General features: G+C 60.2%; 2 protein-coding genes across 2 annotated transcripts; both read right to left on the bottom strand.

Moving 5' to 3' along the window:
* Positions 1 to 1,063: 1,063 nt before the first annotated feature.
* On the bottom strand, positions 1,064 to 13,814 carry LOC149851797 (maestro heat-like repeat-containing protein family member 2B). The gene is made up of 26 exons (XM_090030377.1): positions 13,456 to 13,814; positions 13,011 to 13,118; positions 12,547 to 12,666; positions 12,192 to 12,314; positions 11,151 to 11,303; positions 10,774 to 10,800; positions 10,380 to 10,502; positions 9,988 to 10,067; positions 9,465 to 9,600; positions 9,207 to 9,302; positions 8,757 to 8,861; positions 8,441 to 8,564; positions 8,012 to 8,121; positions 7,235 to 7,387; positions 6,479 to 6,633; positions 6,037 to 6,181; positions 5,627 to 5,823; positions 4,770 to 4,907; positions 4,458 to 4,569; positions 3,788 to 3,934; positions 3,285 to 3,464; positions 2,874 to 3,029; positions 2,308 to 2,442; positions 1,986 to 2,088; positions 1,464 to 1,529; positions 1,064 to 1,245 (listed from the first exon to the last, which is right to left on the bottom strand). The coding sequence occupies exons 1-26, from the start codon at positions 13,696 to 13,698 to the stop codon at positions 1,064 to 1,066; spliced, it is 3,417 nt and encodes a 1,138-aa protein (XP_089886503.1). The 5' UTR covers positions 13,699 to 13,814.
* A 49-nt stretch (positions 13,815 to 13,863) lies between these two features.
* LOC149851796 (maestro heat-like repeat-containing protein family member 2B) lies at positions 13,864 to 21,469 on the bottom strand. The gene is made up of 13 exons (XM_090030378.1): positions 21,242 to 21,469; positions 20,666 to 20,764; positions 20,068 to 20,219; positions 19,446 to 19,589; positions 19,230 to 19,322; positions 18,703 to 18,772; positions 18,460 to 18,573; positions 17,972 to 18,045; positions 17,389 to 17,508; positions 16,642 to 16,749; positions 15,019 to 15,163; positions 14,531 to 14,571; positions 13,864 to 14,204 (listed from the first exon to the last, which is right to left on the bottom strand). Exons 1-13 carry the CDS (start codon positions 21,327 to 21,329, stop codon positions 13,950 to 13,952), a joined length of 1,503 nt encoding a protein of 500 aa, XP_089886504.1. The 5' UTR covers positions 21,330 to 21,469; the 3' UTR covers positions 13,864 to 13,949.
* Positions 21,470 to 22,356: the final 887 nt, after the last annotated feature.

Raw genomic sequence — 22,356 nt, 5'->3', positions numbered from 1 at the left:
CCTCCTGCCTGTGCCTGGGACGGGGGTGCCGCCTGGGGCAGGACCGCACAGCCACTTCTCATCTGGTTCAGCCCTGGCCCTGGATCCCGGAGGGAATTTAAACACTATGAGCCCCACACTCACTCCTCCCCCACGCCGAGAAAATAGACATGAGCACGGTTCCATTTGCACTGCCTGGGGCGCTGGGCACAAGGAGAGAACAAGCATTTTAATGCCGGCAGAAGTGAAGTCACCTGTCTAAGAGCAAAGCCTGCACCAACCCTTGCACCACCCCACCCCGGATCCAGCCCCGGTGCGGACCCAGGTTGCTGTCCCCAGGGCAAAGCGCAGGACGGAGGTTTGGGTCTGTTTCTCCCCAGGCTTCTTGGCTTTACTGGTGGCCACGCAGGGCTGGGAAGGAGTTTTTACCCTCCGGTTGGTATAGGTGTTTTGTTTTCACTGGTTGTTGGCTGAAGCCAAAGGTGGGATTTTGACTGGGGCGTGCCTATGTTCCTGCTGGAATTACAACCCCGAGGTACCTGGAGAGAGGGTCTTGCCCCGGGACTGCCACATTTGGGGCAAGGAAGGAATTTGACCCCGTCATCAGACAAGTATGGACGGTGGGGATTTTTGCCTGCCCTTGTAGCCATGGACCTCTTCCTCAGATCTCTTGAGCACGTTTCAACATCTGCCACGGTGGAGCCCGGAGAGCTCTCACCCCCAGCTTTACCTATGGCAGGGGAGCCTTTGGGAGTTTTGTGGCATTCAGCCTTGTAGTTGTGCAACAGGGTTCATTGTGTAATCCCAAGGGGTGCAGTACTGCCCACCCCAGCGGGTAAGTGGGGGAAGAGGAAGGAGAATGGGGGGTGCAGATCAAGGCCCCTGCTCACACAGCACCGCACCTGGGGAAGCCCTGGCAAGATGCCCCAACCAAGCAGACACACGCTCCCAAAGCTACAAGGCTTCACCCCCGCTCTCTGTGGCGTGTTCAGGGCACAAGCCACGACAGCCAGAGGAACCAAGAACTGGATTTATTTACAGAAATCGTGCGTGTGCGCACACATGCACACGTAGGAGCTTCCTCTCAATTTGTTCGGGGCCTCAGGCACCCAAAGCCAAGGTTAGAAAATATCCGGGGCAGGGTACGCCCATGGTTTTCATTTGCAGGTTGTACCCTTCCCCAAGGGCTTTTAGCGATAGCCTCCAGGGCCTGGGTGGCCGTGACTTGTACTAGTGGTGAGGAGTCCTTCTCCAGAGACCTCAGACCTGGAAGGAGAGAGGAGACATTCATGAACGGACACTGCCAACTCGGGGCAGCACCAGCCACTCCTGCAAGCAGCGCCACAGGCAGGTCATCCCTGGGCAAGGGGCTCAGGAGAGATGCGGGGGTGGGCAGTGCACAATGTGGTCTCTCTGGGTCCTGCAGCCTCTCGGCTCCTGGTGGGCTCCACAAGGGGAGGGCAGGGGCTGGATTTCTGACTTACAGCCCTGCAGGTGGGCGATGTTCAGCCACCGGGTAGCCTCTGGGCTGCTGTACTCCAGCATGATGCCTAAACACACAACAGGGACAACAGATCAGCCTCCGCCGGTCAGGGCGCAAGGAGAACTCGGCCCCAGGGCAGGTCTCTGGTTCCCCTGTACCGTGTTTGCCATGACAGGCGGTTATGACCAACACAGTCCTGCACGCTGCGGCCCAGGAGGCCCCTGCCCCATCCCATTTGCCTCCCCCATCAAGTGGCGCTAAGCAATCCTGAGCCGTGCCGGGTGCCCATGTGCCAGACACGTCTCCATCACTTGGGATGACTGAAGCACAGCCCAGGGCCCAAGCTGTGCTGTCTGGTTGACTCCCCCTCCACACCAGCCTTGCAACACTGGGAGCGTCATACTTTCCCAATCCTTTCTGGGGAGCCTGAGGCACAGGCTGATTCACAGCCTGATCCTGCTCAGCAACAGCTTTACCATTCCTCACGGGGGGAAACAAAAGGGGACCAGGCATCCTCTCTCACCGGTAAAATTGATTGCTGCTGCCCTGATCTCTGGCCAGGAGCTCATGTAGTACCTCCTGGTCGTATAGCACAGACCCTCGAGCAGTGCCGGTTTTTCTTTGACCTGGAGGGAACCGAGGACACGTGAGCTCCCTCTGGTGAGAAGACCTCTCGCACCACACGCTGGTCCAGATCAGGAGGAAACAGGAGCACCAAGCAGCAATCTGCCCCGTGGTCCTGGACCCGGGCCTTGCAGGTATTGGCACTGTGCCCCGGGTCCCTCCCTCCATCCCACAAAGAGCCCTGCCCTCCCTCACCCCCTGCCGCTCACAAACTCACTCACCAAGTGTCTGCAGAGGTCTCGCAGCAGGACGTTGATCCTCACCTGTCCCGAGCCCTGCACATAAAAAGCCAGGACTCCCTGCACCGTCCTGAGCCCCAGGTAAGGGCAGCAGAGGCCCACAGCTCTTCTGCACTCCTGAAAAACACCATCACACCAGCTCTGACCTCCCTGCTGACTGCTGAGCAGAGGCCAAGGCTTGCCTCTTGACCCAGGACTGGGCCCAGGCCCGGAGCAGGAGGGCCTGGCCAGGAGGAGCCTGGCACTAGGCACACAGGAGTGGCAGTGGGCAAAGGGAGGACTTCTCCTGCCTCTCAGGTGGCACCTGCAGCTAACCCCCGTCTCCTGCTCACTAAAGCCATGCGGGGAGACTTCCTGCATGCACAGGGGTCGGATGTGCAACCTGCCCTGGACCCGGGAGGCAGGCCTGAGCTCAAGGAGGTGCCTGCATGAAGCCGGCCCAGTGGGAAGGGGATGGCCACCACAGGATGCAGGAATGGCAGAGCTGCCCTGGGGCTGGACGGGGGAGTCCTGGGGGGGCTGAGGACATCAGTGTCACCGCTCCTTACCTTGGCCACCTCCTTGTTGGGGTCCTGCAGGTGCAGCAGCAGTGCGGCCCAGCTCTGCCTCACCTGGGTTTTATACCAGCTTCGCCATTGTTTCCGTACGCACCCCGCTAAGGTGCCGAACAGGGCAAATGAGGCTGTCCGCAGGGCATCATCCTTCTGTGGACAAGAAACCCCAGTGGGGTCACAACCACCCCTCTCTCTCATGGGCCTGGCACAGCTCCTGACAAGAGCCTTTGGTTTCCAGCCTGCCAGACGGTCTGCCAGCCTGCTCCTGCCCCACGTGGGCTGCCCGAGAGCCGGGGCGCTCAGCGCAGCGTGGGGAACAGCAGGGGCAGGAAGTGCATCCCCCACCTCTGCCATGGCCCACAGCGAAGAGCACTCGGATGGGGATGGGGAGTGGTGCTCACTCACGTGCTCGAAAAAGGCCCTGACGTGTGTCCCCACAGCCAGAACGGCAGGCCCTGTACCGGTGCCCAGCTGGCTGAGGACCTTGGCCAGCGAGATCAGGCCCTCGGTCATCACCTCGTCTACAGTTGGCACAAAGGAGGCCTGGATCAGGGTGTCCAGGATGAGGGTCCGGTGGTTTTTCAGCTGCACAAACACAAGACGTGACACACTGAGCAGCGCCTGCGCTCCTCACCTCTGGGCTTCCCCATTATACCCAGAGCGTTCAGGACTTCATCTGACCAAGCAAGCCCCCGCGGCGACATTCCCGTCCGCCTGTGAGACGCAAGGCACCCACTTCTGCACCGAAAGTACACTTGTCACCCCAACGGTCTCTAGAGACACCACAAGGGGCGAGAGAGCAACACTGGATATATTTGGGGGGGGGTGAACCCTTTCAGCCCTGCCTCGTTGTCCGGTCTCTACGGTCAAGCTCCGTTCCAGAGAGCGCAGAGGGATTTCGACCTCACCTGCGCAGGGGCACCACGTGCCACGTTGCCCAGGGCTCGGGCCGCCATCTGCCGAACGGCGTAATCGCGGTCCTTGGCTCGTTCCGCCAGCAGAAGGAGGGCTGGCGTCAGCAGGTCCTCGTCTTGGATGGACGGGTCGCTCGTAAGCTAAAAGAAACCAAAGCGTCCATGAGATCCAGCCCAGTCCCTGCCAAGAGCCCAGCCCTGCCGCAGAAAAGTCCCCCGTGCCGGAGCGGAAACCCCCAAAACCCCACGAGGAAGAGCCTCAGCACGTGGTGCTCTCCTGTGGGACGTGGGCATGCTTGTCTGCTTAGAGCCAGGGCAATCATCAAGACAGGGGCGTAGCGTGAGCGGGAGAGGTGGTGCCGATACGAGCAGATAGGGGCACTGCTTGGTTTAGAGCAGCGTCTTCCTGGGATGCTGGGTGCACACGGAGGATGCGCTCGTTAGGACCGAACTCAGAGCTGCTGGCTACAATGAGGGCTCGGTAAGGAAATCCCTCTCCTTGACACGTGGCAGAAGTGGTGATGCACGGACAAGGGCAGAGAGAAAACACTCATTTGCCTCTCGTGATCCTCCCTCCTAGGAAGGGGCCGGGGCACTGGCCAGGGAAAGAGCGCAGCAAACAGCCACCTTTCCGTCACACTGCTCATTGTCTACGGGGCCTTACCTGGCTGAGGAAGGCTGTCCCTGTGAGCCTCAGCTTTGGTGACCCAGCCCTCACCCATTCGAGGACCTCCCTTCTGAAACTGGGCGTTACCATGCCCGACGGCAGCAGAGCCCTGCAAGAGAAAAGCCCTGGTTGTGGGACCGGCGGGGCACTGCCAGCACTCAGTTGCTGGGAGGTGGCAACTCTCATCTCTTGGGGCACAAGCTCCCTGTCCCCAGCCCCACACGACCCTGCAGCTTCAGCACGGAAACTGCCCCCTCCACCGCTCTTCCCGCCGCCTCGGGCGCAGATGCAACGCAGCCTGCCTCTTACCTGGCCAGCTGGCACACCCCCTCGTGGTGTGTCTCTGGGCACTCGAGCAGAGGCCACGTTCCCTCTTTGCACAGGGATGCGGCCACACTTTCCCCTATGCCCTTGGCAATGGCGCAGGCCAGGGCCTCCATGGAAAGCCTGGGGAAAGAGACGGCCACGTTGACGGGCTGTAAGGAGATGCTGCAGCCGGAGCAGGACCAAAACTCCCTGTCCCTCGCGAGGGGCATTGCTTAGGCACTTACTGCGCACCCAGCCAAGTGCTGTGTGAGACCCGTGTCCCTGGCCCCCAAAGGCAGAAAAGGCCCTGCCTGCCCACAGCTTCAGCTGTAGGGATGACAAAGGTCTCCAAAAGGGTTGCTATTTCTGCTCTCCAAGCCTTCCCCATGGCTAAGGCAGACAGGTCGGATCAAACCGAGGCTGCCGTTGTTTCGCATGCCTTTGTCCCCTGGCAGGGACAGGGAGGGCTGGGCTTTGCACGCAGCCATGGGCAGCCACGTTTCTCTCCCTACAAGGACAAAGGCCACCTGTAGAGCACAGAAACGTGCAGCTGTCTGGTGCCTAGGTCCCGAGACCTGGGAGCACAGCGTGTGCTGGTCACTGATGGAGGTGGTGATGCCTGCACTCAGAGCCCCTGGCTGAATCTGCCTGGCCTGCCCCAGAGCGCAGACGGGAGGATCAAACAGGCCCCCTCCAGCCCTAACATGTCAGACTCGGCCCTTGGCAGACAAGCCCCCGTGTCTTTCAGCTGCCAGGACTAAGACAGCGCAGCACAGCCCTTGGCAAGGAGACATCACCCTGCAGGCAGCAGGCCTGAAGTGAGGCCAAACCTGGGACAGCAGTCTGAGCCTGCCCCTTACCTGCAAGGGTTGCCCACTCCGTGGCCTTGGCCCTCCCTCAGCTGCGTGCTGCACAGGCTCCCGCTGGGCGCTGGCATTTTTTGGCCCACGGTGCGGCTCACTTGCTCCACAAGAGCACACAGCGTGGCTGGGAGCATGTCCGCCAGCACTTGGCCAGACGGTAGGGTGCTGATTATTTCCAAGGCAGCACACGTTGCCTGAAGGGAGAGAGAGGACCAGAGTCAGCCTGGGGAAGACATCTGGAAATCCATAACTCCAAGCCCAAAGGTCTCTTTCTCGCATTCAGGAGAGCACAGGACAGCCCTGGGAGCACCTCCCTTAGCAATTGCCTCTCCTCCCAGTCACATCCCTTCCCAATCCATCTCTTCCCAGTCGCATCCGTGCACACCTGGGGCTGGGCTGTCACTTACTGCCAGCGGCCCAAATGCTGCGGTGTCCTCCGCTGAGCTGCTCTCCCTCTCAGCCCGATGATCCAGCTTGGCGAGGAGTAAGTGCAGCACGTGGAGGGAGAAGTCATCGCCTCCACTCAGAGCCCGCCACAGTTCAGAGGTGTCACTGCAATTGAATACAAATTACAGATGAGCTGCGGATACTCTGGGGTTGTCATGAAGCAACGGGGCATTGAAGCAAAGGCCAAGGGCGCTGCTGGGGCAGGACGGGGTTGGGTCGCAGAGATTCCTCTGCCAACGCCATTAGGCACAAGCCTGGCATTTCCTACACAAACCCACCAGGACATTGGCTCTCTGGAAGTCATCCCAAAGGATCTGCACCCGGCTTGACCCTCTACGGCCTTTTTCAGGCTGTGGGCTCTGCGTGTGTCCCTCGGTACAAGAGGTGAGGAGTGGCAAGTACCTGTCCATGGGCAGAGGTCTACCAAGCAGGATGCTGGTGACTGCCTCCACGTGGAAGCCTGCAAGACTGGCCACAGCCTCCAGCAGGAAGCCCTTCATGCCCCCTTCCTGCATAGCGGGCATGCGGGTAATTATGGTGCCCAGGATGTCCGGCACCTGGAGGGAAAGTAAGAAGAACAAGGGCCCCTTGCTCACTCAGCCAGCACAAGACAAACCAATCCCTCCCACAGTTTGGAAAGATGCTGCCATCTTAGCTATCCCTTGCTTTAAGGGACTAGTGTCCAGACACTGCCACCTCAGGGAGATCCCTAGCAATGAGCACGTCCCTATGCCCCTGCTCGGGGTGAAAGTGGGTGCTGCTACCCGTGCGCCGACACCCACCAACCCACAAGCCTCAGCCCCTCGCGCACCCATGTGCACACACCTACAGCCAAATGGCATGTGCCACCTGGGACCGATTTCTGCCTGCCTTAACCAGCATGCTCGCGCAAGCACCCCAACCAATATCAATGGGTTGTGGGAGCTGATTTAAGAAGCTAATTGTGTCCTTTTGCCTGTGGGGGTGCTCAGATGAGGACCAACAAGCACCACCAACTTCACAACCCCTGATCCGCTCATACCCATCTCAGGCTAGGAAGGGAAATGGCCCTTGCTTCATGTCTTGGGATCAGCGGTAAGATCGCTGTTCCTTCCGCGTGAAAGCAGCATTTGAAAAGCATAAAGCTCATGCAGAAATCCTCCCCAGCTTCAACTGTACCTTCTCCAGCAGGGCCCCTCCATGCTCCTTGATGATGCTCAGGAGCCAATGTCCTCCTGCTGTGGCACATGTGGGGCTGGCACCCAGCATGCCATTCAATATTGTCTCCATGAAGTCGTGGGTCTGGCTCGATGGAAAATATTTTCCAAGGACCTGGAGACAAATTGAAAGAAGAGAAGCTGCACTGAAGTTCTTCTCCAGGGGAGAAAAATGGGGAAGACCTAAGAGCTGCTGAACAACGGGTCATGAGCAGATGCTCCATTAAGGGATCTAGCTCGTCGCTGGGAATGGCAGCTACCCCAGAGTTCAAGGTTGATATTAAAGAGTTGTGCTGTGCAGAAGCCTCTGCTCTGTGGCAGCATGGTGTACGTGCAAGACGCAAACCCTGTGCTTGAATGTTGCGTCCGCCTTCAATGGAGAAAGCCTCATTTGACAACACCGCATGGACACAGCCAAGCTGCGCCCCAGGATATGTCAAAGCAGGCACACGAGGCCACCGAGTCCTGGCTGCGGCTCTCATTCGGGTGCTGTACTGACAAAGGTTTCTTCTTGTGTGCAAGGACAGAAGTATCTACATAACTTTCTAATCTAGCTCTTACTCCTTCTTTCTACCAGGCACATGGGGAAACAGCAGCAGGCAGTGGATGAACAATAATCGTCCCCGATGCCTGCCCCATGTGCTCCAAAGGAGGAGGCAAACCGTGTGCGAGCAAAGGAGTGGACAGTGAAGGACGCCCGGTCCCCACAGCCCCCACACCAGCTTCTTGAGACACTCACCTTGGCCATGCGGGAGGATGCTGCAAGCACAGCCTCGGAGGTGGAGGCTTTCAGCTCCTCCTGGATACCCCTCAGCTCCTCCTCTGCTGCATCCCTGCCCACGGACTGATCTGGAGGAAAAATAAGGAGGAAAAAGGGCCGTAATGATGTCTGAAACAGAACCGCGGCTCCATGGAGGAATCACGTGCAATGCCATGGGCAGTGCGGTCCAAGGGTGACGTCTGAGGCCTGAGTGACTTCAGGAGGGTGGAGGTGCGGTGGGAGAGGCTGCTACAAGCCTTTCCCCACGCAACTCTTCTCCCCCAGGAGATCGTCCAAGGGCCAGTCACGGGGCTTTGGAGATCGCAGTGAATGGACAGAGGAGAGGAGCAGGCTTTTCCAGAGGGAGAAAAGGGCAGAGTTCCTGGCACCTACTCCGAGTGCCCCCACCTTGTATGTGGAGGAGGCAGGCAACGCAGTCAGCAGCCCACAGCCGGGATGTGGCCAGCGAGGCGCAGGTGTAGGGCGCCAGCAGCCCCAGCAGGAACCCAGTTTTCCCGAAGGGCTCTTGCAGCTGAGAAAAAAGGAGAAAGAAATGAATGAAATGTGCCTGGGTCTGCCTAGACTGACTTTCAAGTTTCTGATCCTGGGAAGGTGAGAACAGGAGTGCATCCCTGTGGGACCCTGTCTGCTAGGGAAGGCGTCTGGGTCTCGGGGCAGGTTGCCACGAGGACACCAAGGCAAGAGAGAGGTGGCCCATACTTACTCTGCAGTAGACTGCCTCGCGACAGGCGGCAAGCAGCTGGGCGCTGCCCTGCAAGGCCCTCTCCCTCTCCCACTCCTTGCCAGCTGAAAGCCATGGCTCAAGAAGCTGTTGGCAGAGCAGACGACTGTCAGAGGTACCTTCAAAACAGCTCGGATGAACCATTTCAACCGCAGACATCACCATCGCCCCTGCCATGCCTCCAAGCAACCTGATCCTTTCACCATCTGGACACATCCCAGGGGGACCTTCATTGCCCTGAAGCCGGAGGACCCGTGCAGTGACCCTGGCACAACTCGGGGCAGCTACGAGGGGTGGCAATGGCATGCCGGCCCATACCCCCAAGGACACCTTGGGAGACTCCCCTCTCATTTGCCCTGCTGAAGGAAACCTTCCTCCCTGTCTCTTGGGCCCAAGGAAAGAGAGCTCTGCCTGCTCCCGCTGGCTACTCACGTGGAACATCTCCATGGCCCAGCTCTCAGTGGGGTCTTCTTCAAGGAGGCCCCTCATGAGCTCGCCCAAGGCCTGCATGGACAACTCGTGCAAGGACTGCAAGCGGGAGATACAAGAGGGACGCTCAGGGCCAGCTGGAGCGTGCTCACAAAACCCAGAACCATTTGGGGAGGCCGGGGGTGACTGGCAGGCCCAGGGCCGGCTGGAGATCATGCTGGTCCCAGCAGGCGAGGCCACAAGTCAGCTCTTTAGGTGCACCTGTATTTGCAACGAGTCCTGAGCTGTCTCCCCCGCCTGTCTCAGGAGCTGCACAGCTGGGAGAGGTACCAGGCACCTGAGGCAGTTTTCCAGCAGGTTTCTGTTTGCATCCCGGTTCAGGGAGGGTTTCACCTTGCTGGCAGAAGAAAGAGAGGAAGAAAAGCCCTCCGTCACACGGACCGCCAGCCCCAACGGAGAGTGGGTCTAGTGCTCAGGTATGATCTGAACCTGGAACCCGAAATCCAGACGCCCCTGGGCATGGCAGCTGACAAGCTCTTGCACTGCCCACCACTCCTACTTGTCCCACCACCACCACCTCCAGGTCTTTCAATCCAAATCCCCAAGCGGACCAAACACATGGAAACCCCCCTGCACCCCGCTGCAGGCAGGGCAGCCTGTGGCCTGAGCCCTGCATGAGTCTCTCAGCTCCACATCTGGCAGGAAGAGCAACACAGGGTTAAGCAAGGAGCTCATCTCCTAGCAGGGCATCCCAGCGCCGAGAGCCAGGGCAGGGATCACCTACCTCAGGTGCTTAATGGCAAGCATGGCCCTGAGGCGAACAGGAGAGGCCAGCGAGTCCATCGGTTCCTCTTTGATGAAGTCCTAAAAGGCATTAACAGAGATGTGACTCGGGCGAAAACGGATGTGGAAAGCAGCCTGCCCCCACAAACCCACCAGGCTGACCTGCCAGGATCCTGCTCAGGACAAGGCCCTCCAAGAGCAGCCCACAATGCGGGCGTGCCGAGGGAGCCGCGAGGGGTGCCAGCTCTCCGGGCCCCACGCAGACCTCTCACAGCACTCCAGGAATCCCGCCGCAGCCAGGAGACAGAAGAGCCGCTCCCGGGACAACCAGTCCCCAACCAGGTTCCCACCAGGTCCTTCGCAGTTTGGGCCCCCGGCCTCCTCCCCACTCACCAGCATGTACCCCAGCAGCTCCTCTTTGTACGTGAACTGGAAGCTCTGGGAGCCGTCGGCGTCCTGGATGGCACGGCTGATCTCAGTGACTGCCCGGATGAGGGTCAGCTTTAAGTCCAGGTCCTGAATTTCATGGGGGAACGACAAAGACAAGGGGATGAGGAGCGGAGAAGAACCAAGGTCTAGAAGGTAAAGATCAGGGATGAAAGGCAGCCTCCTTTGCATCCCTGAGAGATGTCTACAAGCCCCAGGAAGCCCCGGGCCCACACCCCTCTCAGACAAGGTGCATGGCAGCAGCAGGGCTCCCGCCTGGGGCAGGTCATCGTGCCTCAGTGACACGGGGAGTTAGGGGCTGGGAAGCGCATGAGCAGAGGTGGGGTCGTTGAACATTTACCTTATTGAGGATGGTGATGCCAAGCACCTGGGAAATGAAATGCAAAACTACCGTCAGCGCCTGGAACGGCCCCAGAGCGCAGCTCGCGGCCAGGTCCAACCAGCGGCCCGGCTGGTGAGCGCGGCGGAGCAGCGCAAGGGCATGAATGCGCAAGCCCCGCCAGAGCGGGACAGGTTGTCAGGAGTGTCTATCCCAGCACCCTCCATCTGTGGGTCCCTCCCGCTGCCCAGCGTCCCAGGAGGATGAACGTGGATGCTCCTCACAGGCAGGAGTTCAGGGGCATCAGACCATCAGAGCCATCCAGGCAGCCAGGTGCAGAGCAGACGTCAGACCCACGGCAGGCCTCTTCCCACCATGGTGCCCTCCCAGGCTCCTACCTGGCAGCTGCTCACGTAGTGCTGCAGGACCCTCCTGGTGATGTCACGCTCCACGCGGGGGAGCAGCTGTGTTTGGGGGGCCTGGACAGCAATTTGGCTGTAGGCCAGGATCAAGGCCCTGTGGGTCCTGCCTCTTCTCCCTTGCTGAAAGTCCTGCAGGGGTGACACGACACTCACACCGGGGCTTCTCATGGTCTCTGCCCCCCAGTAGGAATCACTGCTGACCAGGGAGTTGCCCCAGCAGCGATACCAGCTCTCCCTGCCAGCCCCAGGAGACCCACAGCTCTCACTGCACCATCCCCAGTGCTTTGTTTCAGATGCCCCCAGGCCTCATCATGTCCGTCCTGCACCCGGGTGACTCGGCAGAGAGAGCTGCGGTGCCACGCGGAGCCGTGGAGGTCGGGGCAGGGGCGGGCGAGAGTTGGTGACCGCTGGGACCTGGGGCAGCAGGCCTGTTGGTGGGGCGGGGGTGGGGGGGAGTACTGGGTCCCAGTCCCTGCTCCAGGGCCGCCTCGTGCATTTGGCCATAACGAGTCCCTGGGCACAATGCATTGGGAGGGCCCCTGCACGTCTCTGTGTGCGGAGGAGGTGGCCCTGCCTGCTGTGCTTGGTGCAGAAGCTGAGGCCCCGTTTCCCAGCAAACATGCAGGTGCCTTTAGACTCCCCAGCGCCTGCCCAGGGAGCTGCGAGTGCATGTGGGCCATGCACCTGGAGCTGGTACTTTCAGGCTGGGCAATAGGGCTCATGTCTCCTCTCCCGCAGCTAACTGAAAGGTGTGAAAACTGCACAATCTTTTGCTGTGGGTGAACAACAGATGTAGTTGCCTCCGGGCCCAAAAGGGGCTCTTTGAAAGCTGCCGCATGAAGCTGAGGCATAAGAAATGTGACTAGTGCAAACTGTGCTCCCCTGCGTCTCAGCAGACCTGTGCTGTGGAGCACGTGCCCTGGGAGAGGGTGGTACGGGGCAGAGGAGCCACTGCCAAGCTCTTCTTCTCCAGAGTTTCTTGGGGAGGAAGCCGAAGCAAGCCCCCAGCTCCATTACCTGCAGGAAGCTGACGATCCCAGACACCTGCACTTTACTCATGGCAGCACCAAAGTCCTCCAGGGTGCTCAGGGTGAGGTCCAGGTGGCCCTTGGCTGAGAAAGCCAGGATGCTCACGACTTGCTGAAACCCAAGAAATGCATTGGCGAGTGAGTGTGACCTGCTGGCCGCCAGAGCCGAGCGTCCTCCCCATGTCCCCTGAGGCTACAACTGCGCATCCGACCTGGAGCCAGCGAGGGGGCTGTCCGAGGGAAAGGCCAAGGGAAAGCCATGGAGCAAACCAGCAACAGAGACGTGAGGACGCGGGGAGGAGTCAGGGAAACCTGGCCGTGTCTGGAGAGAACAGGGTCCTCACCTCTCTCTCAGAAGCGTCCGTGTAATCTGTGTCCTTCAGAAATTTCTGGAGCTGGGATTTCACGTAGGCAACCTCCTGACAAGAGGCCAGTGTGGTACCAAGTGCCTTATATAGGAAAGTCTGCAAGAAGGAGACCAACATCACCAAAGAGCGGGGAACACGGCACGCTGCTGGTCTGGACAAGAGCAGCCCAGAAACACCCCGTCCCCAGGAAGGACCAAGAGTCCAGCCCCAGCACCCAGCACCCGCCCCAGTCTGCGCAGGAACCGGCAACTAAAGGCAGAGGCAGCCCCTCTGAGCAGCTCCCTTTGGGGCAGTGAAGAGGGTAGGGGACCAAGGACCATGCCTTGGATCAAGAAAAGAGATTGGAAAAGCACAAACTCGGGAGAAAAAGTCTCTGCAGCCTTCCTGCCCCAGCACCACGAAACAGGTGCAGAAACCCAGGCATCGCCAGGAGCACACACCTTCTCCGGGGAGGAGCCGGCGTAGGCGGCCGTCTGCTGCTGCAGCTCCAGGATCAGCTCACTGCTCCAGGCACCGTCATCAATGGTGGTCAGTGTGCCGTTCAGGAACTGGGGGCAAAGGGATGGGTGCATGGGCTGAGGAGTCCTTGTCGTTGTCCTCCCCCTCGGCCGTGCCCTTTCTAACGCCCAAGAAGCCCCGAGCGAGGCCTAGTCCCCTTCCGTTTCTTGAGCTCAAAGACACTAGAGAAAGGCTGCATGACCCCAAATGACAACCCTGGATGTCAGGCCAAACTCAAGGAGACTGGCAAACCTTCCAAGTTGGACTCCTCCTGCCTTCTTGACACTCATCACCTCATTTCCCTGAGGTTTGAGGGAACGCCCCCTTCCCAGACAGCCCTACCCGGGTTGGCCGGCTGCCACAACAGCTCTGCGAGCTATCCCGTACCTTCAGCAGGAGGTGCTCCCACCGCACATTGTCCTGGGAGGTCTCAGCAGTTCCTGAAAGTGGGAGGCAAACAAGCAGGATGACACTGATGTCGGCACTCAAGAAGAGTCCCGGGTGCCTCCCTGGGCATCCGTTCTGTGCAAGCTCCTGCATCCGCAGCCTGGCACCTCCTGGGGCCCCAGAGTCACAGGCCTTGCACCACATGCTCAATGGGTCCAGCGCAAGGGCTCTAGCATGTATCATGCTGACGGGCCTGGGAGCTGCACACAGCCGGTCCCTGCAGACGTGGCCGGAAGAGGAATGGAGGGTGCTCAGCACCTCGCGGACATGCTCAGCACAGCTCAGGACAGGACTGGGATTCGCAGAAGGGCAAAGTGCCCAGCATTTGCACTGGTGCTCTGGTGGAGCCCTTCACGGGCAAACCCTCCCCTGGGTCCCATCAGCCTCAATGCTGTCTGGCCCCTGGGTTCGTCCCCTGCAAAGAGCAGAAGCTTTCAGGCACGTGGCGCTGCAGAGGGGCAACGGCACCACGGGGAGCTGCTGGCGGCGGCATCTTTCCCCCGCCCCTGCCATTCTGCAGAGATCGCCGCGCTCCAACAAAGGTCGTTACCTTCAATAGTCATGAGCAGGATGGGGATGCTGATCCTCCACCACTCCCCAACAGCAGGGTGGATCGTGCGGTGCAGAGCCCACAGTCCCCGCAGCGCACAATGCGCGCGGCTCCTGTCGCCCAGGGCCGAGGCGACCACCTGGCAGCGAGAGAGACGCAGGGGCTCAGCTCTGGAGCGGGGCTGCATGCCTTTCCTTAGCAGGGAAACTGGCCTCCAGCACACACGGCCACAGCCTTCAGCCATCAGACACAGGCCACGTGCTGTGCTTGGCCCCTCCACAGGCTGCGAGGCAGGGGCCGAGCCTGGCTGTGCTCTGCCAAGGGCAGGGAGCTCTGCCAACACGGGGCAGCTCTGCGTGCGGGAAGAGGCAGAGCGTGGTCCTCCAGCCAAGGCGACGGGCACGTGCCTCCCACCCCACTGCCCTTCCCCACCCCGCTGGCAGGAACCTTTCCAGGGCTACTCACCAGGAGTCGTGCCAGCAGCCCCTGGGCACTGGGTAGTTTGGCTGGAACGAGAAAGGCCATGGCCATGCGTGACTGCTTTGCAACAGGGTGATGCTGCTACAAGCCCGTCCATCCCCAATGTGCCCGCCCACGTATGCTCTGGGACCTGGGCACATCTGGCACTTCCCTGACACCTCCCGTGTCTGGATCGCGAGCAACTTGCCCAGGAAGCTTTCACCCCCAGCCCCTCTGTGAGGCAGGCGCTGCTCAGTCACCACTGGATGAGTGGGGAAGCTGAGGCAGAAAGGCCCTGGGAGTCCCCTATGGCACAGCATAAATGTGGGGTAGCCCAGGGTTTGGGGCACCCACACTGCCTGGCTCCCCCTCCCGGGTCGTAATGACCCAACTGCAAGTCCCGACGTTGGGCCTCGCATTATGGACACAAGAGGTCAAGTTCTTCCAAGAGGCCCTTGGCGCTGGTTCAGTCCACAGGCATCCGGATTGCAAACCTCCTTCGCTGGGGTGTGTGCGAGGCGCCTCTTCTCCCTCCCACTGCTGCTGCTCGGCCAGGTCCCCGAGGCATCGGCACAGCGGGCTCAGAGTGCAGCTGTACTGAGCCGGCACGATGTACTCCAGCAGCCGGGGCCATAAGACCTGGAGAGAAGAGCCAGACAGCTCCGACTCAGCTCCCACTTGTCCTGCACCCAGGAAATGCCTCGCTAACTCATGGCACTCTGGTGTAGCGACCAAAGACTGGAAGAAGGCCAATGTGGTGCCTATCTTCAAGAAAGGCAGGAAAGTGGATCCGGCTAACTATAAGCCCATCCTGAAGGATAGCCAGCACACATTTGTTGCGGCTAGGTCTTGCTTGACCAATCTCATTTCCTTCTATGACCAGGTGAGCTATCACCTGGAGAAGGGAGAAGAGATTGATGTCCTATATCTTGACTTCAAAAAAGCCTTTGATCTGGTATCCCATGGTCACCTCTTGGCGAAACTGGCCAGTTGTGGCCTTGGCTCCACCACGATCCGCTGGCTGGCTGGGGAATTGTCTCCGTGGTCAGACCCAGAGGGTAGGAATTGATGGAAGTCACTCATCGTGGTGCCCTGTGACCAGTGGGGTCCGCCAAGGCTCTGTCCTGGGACCCATATTGTTCAACATCTTCATTAATGATGTGAACATTGGAGTCAGGAGCGGACTGGCCAAGTTCGCCAATGACACCAAACGTTGGGGCAAAGCATCCACACCAGAAGACGGACGGGTGATCCAGGCTGACCTTGACAGGCTCAGCAAATGGGCGGACGAGAACCTGATGGTGTTTAACACCGAATAATGCAAGGTTCTCCACCTTGGGAGAAAAAACCTGCAGCATCCTTATAGGCTTGGCAGTGCTACGCTGGCTAGCACTATGGAAGAAAGAGACTCGGGCGCCATGATTGACCACAAGATGAACATAAGCCTGCGATGCGATGCTGCGGCTACTAGAGCGAGCAAAATGCTGGCTTGCATCCATAGATGCTTCTCAAGCCAATCCCGGCACATCATTCTCCCCTTGTACTCGGCCTTGGTGAGGCCGCAGCTGGAGTACTGCGTCCAGTTTTGGGCTCCACAATTCAAAAAGGATGTGGAGAGGCTTGAGAGAGTCCAGAGAAGGGCCACGCGTGTGATCAGAGATCAGGAAAACAGACCTTACGACGACAGGCCGAGAGCCACGGGGCTTTTTAGCCGGGAAAAGGGCAGGCTCAGGGGTGACCTAGTGGCCACCTGTAAGTTTATCGGGGTGACCACCAGGATCTGGGGGAACGTATGTTCACCAGAGCGCCCCAAGGGATGACGAGGTTGAACAGTCACAAACTCCTGCAAGACCGTTTCTGGCTGGACAGAAGGAAGAATTTCTTTACTGTCTGAGCCCCCAAGGTCTGGAACAGCCTGCCATGGGAGGTGGTTCAAGCACCTACACTGAACACCTTCAAGAGCAAATTGGATGCTTATCTTGCTGGGATGCTAGAATCCCTGCTGACTTCCTGCCCTTTGGGCTGGGGGCTGGACTCAATGATCTTCTGAGGTCCCTTCCAGCCCTAATGTCTATGAAATCTATGAAATAATGCCAGGGCACCAGCTGGTCACCTACTTGGCTCATGCCATGGACTGACACATCCACATTTTCCAGGATCTCTACACAGGTGGCTCGGATGCTGTGCTCCTCCTCAGCATCCGGACTGCAAAGGTTTTTGGACGTCTGCACAAGAGACAGAGAGAAAGCTCAGGAGTAGTGAAGAGATGCTGGCTGGACACTCAGTCTCCATCTCTTCTGCAGCCAGCTTGAGTTATGTCTTGACAACTGCCACGTCCTCCCTCCCTCGTCCTCCCCAGAAAACCCTTCACATGCAGCGCAGTGCACGCCGATGTGCAGGCGTCACCCCCCGCTCCGTCTGCCCCGGGGGCCCAGCCAGCTCAACCCTCCGCGTCCCCTCAACGTGACTCTGTCACTGGCGAGCTCGGTCCTGGGCGCCGAGACACGTCCTCGGGAGTCTGTCTTTACACGAGAGCATTTCTGGTCTCAAGGCCGTTTCCCAGACACAGCGTGTGGTCAGGGTTTCCCCTCACTCCTCAGGGCCTGAAGGGGGAAATCTCAGCCCCCCAGGAGATGCAGAGAGTCCAGGTCAGAGTCCGGTCTTGCCGACTCTGGGGAAAACCCGGCGTAGCTCCACTGCCATCAGCAGCGCTCCCTTACACCTGTCGCAGTGGCGCTGGTCTGGCCCTGGTTCAAGTGACTCTGCCTGGCTGCCCGGGGCGCCCCGTGCTCCTGCTCCAGCCAGTGCCAGGCTTCACCCTGCTCGGACATCAGCACCAAGTCTCCACCCTGCATTTCTCTTACCGTTTGGCTGCTAGACAAGCTGGCCTGCTTGACAATATAGGCCACCAGCTCCCAGGCCCACTCCCCCAGGCCCTGCACGTTGAGCAGCGTCCTGCTGAAATGGAGGACGGCCTTCTTCACCTGGGAGGGAGGAGAGGACAGGCGGGAATGAGGACCGCCCTTGTGCCCACATGGTGGAGCGGGCCGGCCATGGCACGAACCCTCCCTCGGCCCTAGGACAGGGTGGCAGGGAGGCAGGAGGGTCCTCGGGCCTCCAATCTGACTTCTGGGGTTTATACAGAGGGGCCCATGCACATAGGCCAGACAGCAATGTGTCCTCGACACTCGGTGGCCCCATGTTGGCTGCAGGAGGGAAAGCAGATCCCCTCCCCACCCACCGGCAATGTGAGGGATAACACTTCCCCGGCCCCCGACTCTCCCCGGCCACGGACGCGGAGGGGCAGACTCCCTGCGCTGCCTGCCCTGAGCACGCTGGGAGGGAGGAAAGGTTTTCCCTACACGAGACCCAAGGGTCTGGGCTGGGAACATGGCGCCAGGTCCACGTGCCATCCCCGGCACAGCCACCGCTCACACGTCGCCTCACCTCGGTGCTCTCTTCGCCGAGCACGCCCCTCGCGGCCTGCACGATTTCACCTGTTTTCTCCCGCATCTCTGGCACTGGAAGGAGAAGGGCACGGTGAGGGCTTGTTGTGGGCGCTCACCTCCACAGCCAGAGGCACCCCGCTTTCCGAAGACCTGCTTGTGGCCACCCGCACGGCCCCTGTCTCTACTCTGCAACCGGGGAAGGTCTCTCGGGCCATAACAAGGGTTTCCTTAAACCTCTTGACTTGGGAGTGCGGCCAGGAAAGGTGTCCGAGCAGGATTTGGCCCCAGCACGCCTGCGCGACTCGGGGTGCTCCTGGCCCTCTGGGACCGAGCCGCAGAGGCCGGAGGTCTGGCTCTAGCTCTCCGCAGCCAGGGCTCCTGAGTGCCGCTAGAGCGGGGCGGGTTATTAGTCCTGGCCAGTCCTAACGCGGGGCCTGAAGGGTCGGCCGAGACGGCGGCCAAGACGTTTGCTCTGGCCATACTCACGGTCAGCAGCAAGGATGCCGCTGAAGATGGAGAGGGACGCCACACGGCTTGCCTCCTTGTCAGCCTGGAGCCAGGAGCCCACAAGGGAAACAAACTGGTCTGGGGAGAGACCGGCTGCAGGGGAGAAGGGCACAACCTCGGTGAGCTCAGCGCTCCTCGTTCCCGCTCCCCCGCCCAGGGTTGGGCCCGGGGCGGGGAGGTTGGAAGGAAACCCCCGTGGCACCTGGACTCTCTTCTCCTTACCGAGCAGACCGAGACAGTACAACACCTTGGCGTGGTTCTCTGGTCTCGGCACCTGCGCGTGATCACACACCTGTGGGAGGAAGGGAAGGGATGCTCCACAGTCCCATCTGGGTGCAGGGGAAAGCGTGGCATGGAGCCGCAAGTCCCACTTTCCGTGGCTTGCACCAGAGTCTTCCTGAGCCCAAGGAGACATCACTGCCACCACAGCAAGAGCCAAGAGCGCAACGGTCCAGACCATAAAGCAGAGGGGATCCCTGTCCTCCAAGTCCCTTTAGCAGCACGGCTGCTCTTGGCTGGACTCGTGCCACGGGGGGATCGTTCTGGGTCCGACTCGCATGGAGTTGCATGGACCTGCCCTAGCAGTTGAACTGGCCTGAGGGGAGACTAGGAGGCCACAGCCTGTTTTCTTCTTCTTGGGCAAGCAGAGGGCACACCAGCAGAGCGGGGCTTTGCACGGCCGTCAGCTGGGTCTATCTGGTTCCCTGCTGGGCCCCAGGATGAGCGGTACAGGACCGGCCTTCCCTTACCTGGTCGTGCAGGGCGAGGCAGATGTTCTCGAGTTGCCCATCAGGGAGCGGGACCCGAAAATCATAGGCCACCTCCAAGACCCGGCTCAGACTCTGCAACACAAGGTGACCGTCACAGGGAGGGTCAGCGAGGACAGCCAAGGACCTCTCCTCGCACCCACCCATACCCGCGCAGACAAGCATGGGCCAGGGCTGCTTTCCCAGGCAGTATCTCACCACGGTGACATGAAGGTTGTCGACCCCTGCCCCGTACTGCTGCAGGAGACAGGGGAGCCTCTCAAAAACAGTCTCGTGTTGCCCCTCGTGATGCAGAAAGAGACCCATAGCGGGTCCCAGCGCCTGGACCGCAGCCTGCTGCAGCTGCAGAGAGGGAAGGCAGGACTGAGTCCCTCGCACAGACTTGCTGGCAGGTTGCTCTGGATGAGCAAGAGGCACAGCTTTCCTCCTTTCAGGACAGCAGCGCCCTCGGCTCATCGTTGCACCAGCCCTGTCTGCATGTCCCCACCCGCGGCAGCCGGGAGGGCTGTGCAACATGGCCCTGGGGCTGGCTCAAGGATCCCACCTGCGGATGTGCCCCGGTTCATGTGCAGAGGGACCAAACTCCTTGCTGCCACCCCCCGGGCACCAAAAGAGACACGCCTGGAAGGCCCTGCCCCTACCCCAGTGCTCGCTGCCACCCATTAGCGCACACACTGCGTGCTGCCTGCGGGCAAGCAGATTCTCACACGCGTGATATCGGCCCCGCAGACGGGGTCTTCCCTGCCACGACTGCACAGACATGCACACACAGTGACGCGTGACAGTTGTGCTGCAGGTTTAGAAAGGCAGCAGCCCTCACCTCTGGGTCCTCGCTGCTCAGCCAGCTGCTGCTCATGACATTGAAAAAAGGGAGCACGTGGGAACAGTAGTTGGCCGCACGATAGATGGGGAACAGGACCTCGTCCCTGAGCCGAAACTTCATGTTGGCAGCGTGAGCAAAGCCTTGCACCACTGCAGAGGGGGGGAAAGACGAGGCGTTTGCAGGGCAACGTCGGAGCGAGAAGGTAGCAGCAGGACACGCAGGCCTGGCGGTCATGGCAATGGCCCGGCAGCCCCCGCGTGGCTCGGGGCAGATGGAGAAATTGGGACAGGTAGAGCAGGCACCAGGGACTCCAGCTAGGATTCAAGCCGCTCCATTTGCCCCTGGTCCAAGAGCTTCAGGGCCTGGGTGACGGCTCCCGGGAAATCCTCTGCGAGAGCCATAAAGGGCCCGATCCTGCTCACTGCTCAGCGCTTCCCAGCAGCCCGGGGAGGCGACCGCTCTCCGCGAGGGGTCGGATCAGGCCCACGGGGTGCAGTGGAGGCCCCCTGACCAGTGTGACACCCTCCAGTGGGGCCCAGGCTCGGGGTTAGGCCCTGGGGGCACTGGGGCACCTGCGGGTGGGGCTGGCACTCACCTCCACACATTGCCCGCTTCATCTGGCTGGTCTCCACCAGCCGCAGCACGTAGCGCAGTTTGCTGAGCGTCAGCACAAGAAAGGGCTCAGACCTCAGTGCTGCAGAAGGGACGGCAGGACACATTGTGCCGTTGGAGACGTCCCTGTCCACCTTCACCCCTCACACTCAGCACCGTGGCTGGGCTGGGCTGCCTGCCGTGGCATCCCCAGCCAGGCCGTGCCGGGTGAGCAGCACACGGGGCCTTTGAGGAGGTCCAAGAAACCCCACAGCGGCCCCCCCCCATAGGGCAATCCCGCGTCTACTGCCCCGGCCATGCCCAGATGCAGGAGAGGAGCAGAGGGTGGAGGGGCATGTTGGGAAATGGCAGGGCTCCTGCCCACTGGTCTCCACTCCTTCCCATCCCAAATGCCCTTCCAGCCGTGACGGGAGTTAGTGCCGTCACCTGAGAGCCAGGAGCCAGACTCCTTGGGCCCCAAATCCAGCTCAGTTGTGGTGGCCCCATTGGGCAGAGCGGTATTCGTCCCCTCCCTCCCAAATCCCGGTCAGAGCCCAGAAGCGGGGGAGCGATGCTGTACCGTAGGCTGAGGCCAGGCTGCCCAGCGTCAGCAGGATGAACAGGGGTGGGAGCTCCATGATGCCCACGTGACTCTGCAGCTCATACATCACCTCCTTGTAAAAGGTGCCGGCAAGCGCCACGAGGGTTTTTCCTGCAGCCAGCTGCAGCTCATCAGTTTCTTGCTGGAATAAAAAAAGAAAACCGGAGCAGGCGCCCGACGCACACTTGATGCCGCCGCAAGTCAGGCTGGGGATCAAGTTCCCTCCTCCGAAAGAGAAGGGGAGCGGTGCATTAGCCTCAGGATCCAGTGGCCCCGCGTCCGCCCACTCCCTCAAGTCCGTGTCATCCTTGGGTAGCCCTTGGCTCCGAGCACGCTGGCTCCCCCACCACCTACCAGCCACACACTGTCATAGCTGCTCCTGAATTCACCAAATCCCCCTAAGAAGTCCTTGCATGAGCTCCCTCACCCATGAACGCCAGTGGAAACACTGGGATGGACAATATTTTGGCCCTAGTTGGCTGCTCAACTGCAGAATTCCCCCGGGCTGTAGCGCTCAGCTCCAGCACGGACCAGGAAACGTCTTGGGCAATGCCGGTGCTGCCCCCAGTAAAGCACCTATGCGCTCTGGTCTGTCCCAGCACCGGAGCTGCCCCAGGTTTCAGGGGAGCTCAGCACTGGGCTGGATCCCGTCCCTGCTCTCCAGAAACATCTGGAGGAGATGGGTCTTGAGCGAGGCTGCAGCCTCTAAGCAGGGTCCGTGCAGGAGACGCACCGTAGGCTCCACCTGCACCGGGCCGAACAAACTGGGCAGAGACTAAGGCTTTGCGTGGAGAACCTGGGCCGAGCTCACTCACCTGGGTCTCCCTCAAGTCTTTGGAGGCCAAGTGAATGATCCTGCTGACAAGGCTCCTATCCAGGCCCTTGATGTCCCCCTGCAAGACTTCCTCCAGGCTGGAGTAAACGGTGACTCTCGTCTCCTGGGAACACACCAAGAAAGAGAACCAGGAAGGGGGTCAGCTTTCCTTTGGGACCAGTGCCAGACCATGCAGGACTCTCGTGTTGAAGATCAGCTCCCCAGGATCACAGCAGCTCTGATGGGGAACTTGCTCCCTGGCCACTACCCAACCCTGGGT

The sequence above is a fragment of the Crocodylus siamensis genome, unplaced genomic scaffold (assembly GCF_052110815.1).
Source record: "Crocodylus siamensis isolate JL-2025a unplaced genomic scaffold, ASM5211081v1 HiC_scaffold_188, whole genome shotgun sequence".
Taxonomy (NCBI): domain Eukaryota; kingdom Metazoa; phylum Chordata; order Crocodylia; family Crocodylidae; genus Crocodylus; species Crocodylus siamensis.
Note: the sequence above shows the minus strand (reverse complement) of the source record. Positions and strands in the feature narration are given on the sequence as shown.

Excerpts from the sequence above, each read along its gene's own strand:
- LOC149851797 (XM_090030377.1), bottom strand. The coding sequence starts at position 13,698 with ATGATACATGCTAGAGCCCTTGCGCTGGACCCATTGAGCATGTGGTGC. Across the intron at positions 11,304-12,191 it reads GGATCGTCAGCTTCCTGCAG|GACTTTCAGCAAGGGAGAAG; the intron begins GTAATGGAGCTG and ends TCACCCCTGCAG. Across the intron at positions 2,443-2,873 it reads CCAACAAGGAGGTGGCCAAG|GAGTGCAGAAGAGCTGTGGG; the intron begins GTAAGGAGCGGT and ends GGTGTTTTTCAG.
- LOC149851796 (XM_090030378.1), bottom strand. The coding sequence starts at position 21,329 with ATGTATGAGCTGCAGAGTCACGTGGGCATCATGGAGCTCCCACCCCTG. Across the intron at positions 20,765-21,241 it reads CAGCCTGGCCTCAGCCTACG|CACTGAGGTCTGAGCCCTTT; the intron begins GTACAGCATCGC and ends TCCCTTCTGCAG. Across the intron at positions 18,773-19,229 it reads GCCTCGCCCTGCACGACCAG|GTGTGTGATCACGCGCAGGT; the intron begins GTAAGGGAAGGC and ends TTCCTCCCACAG.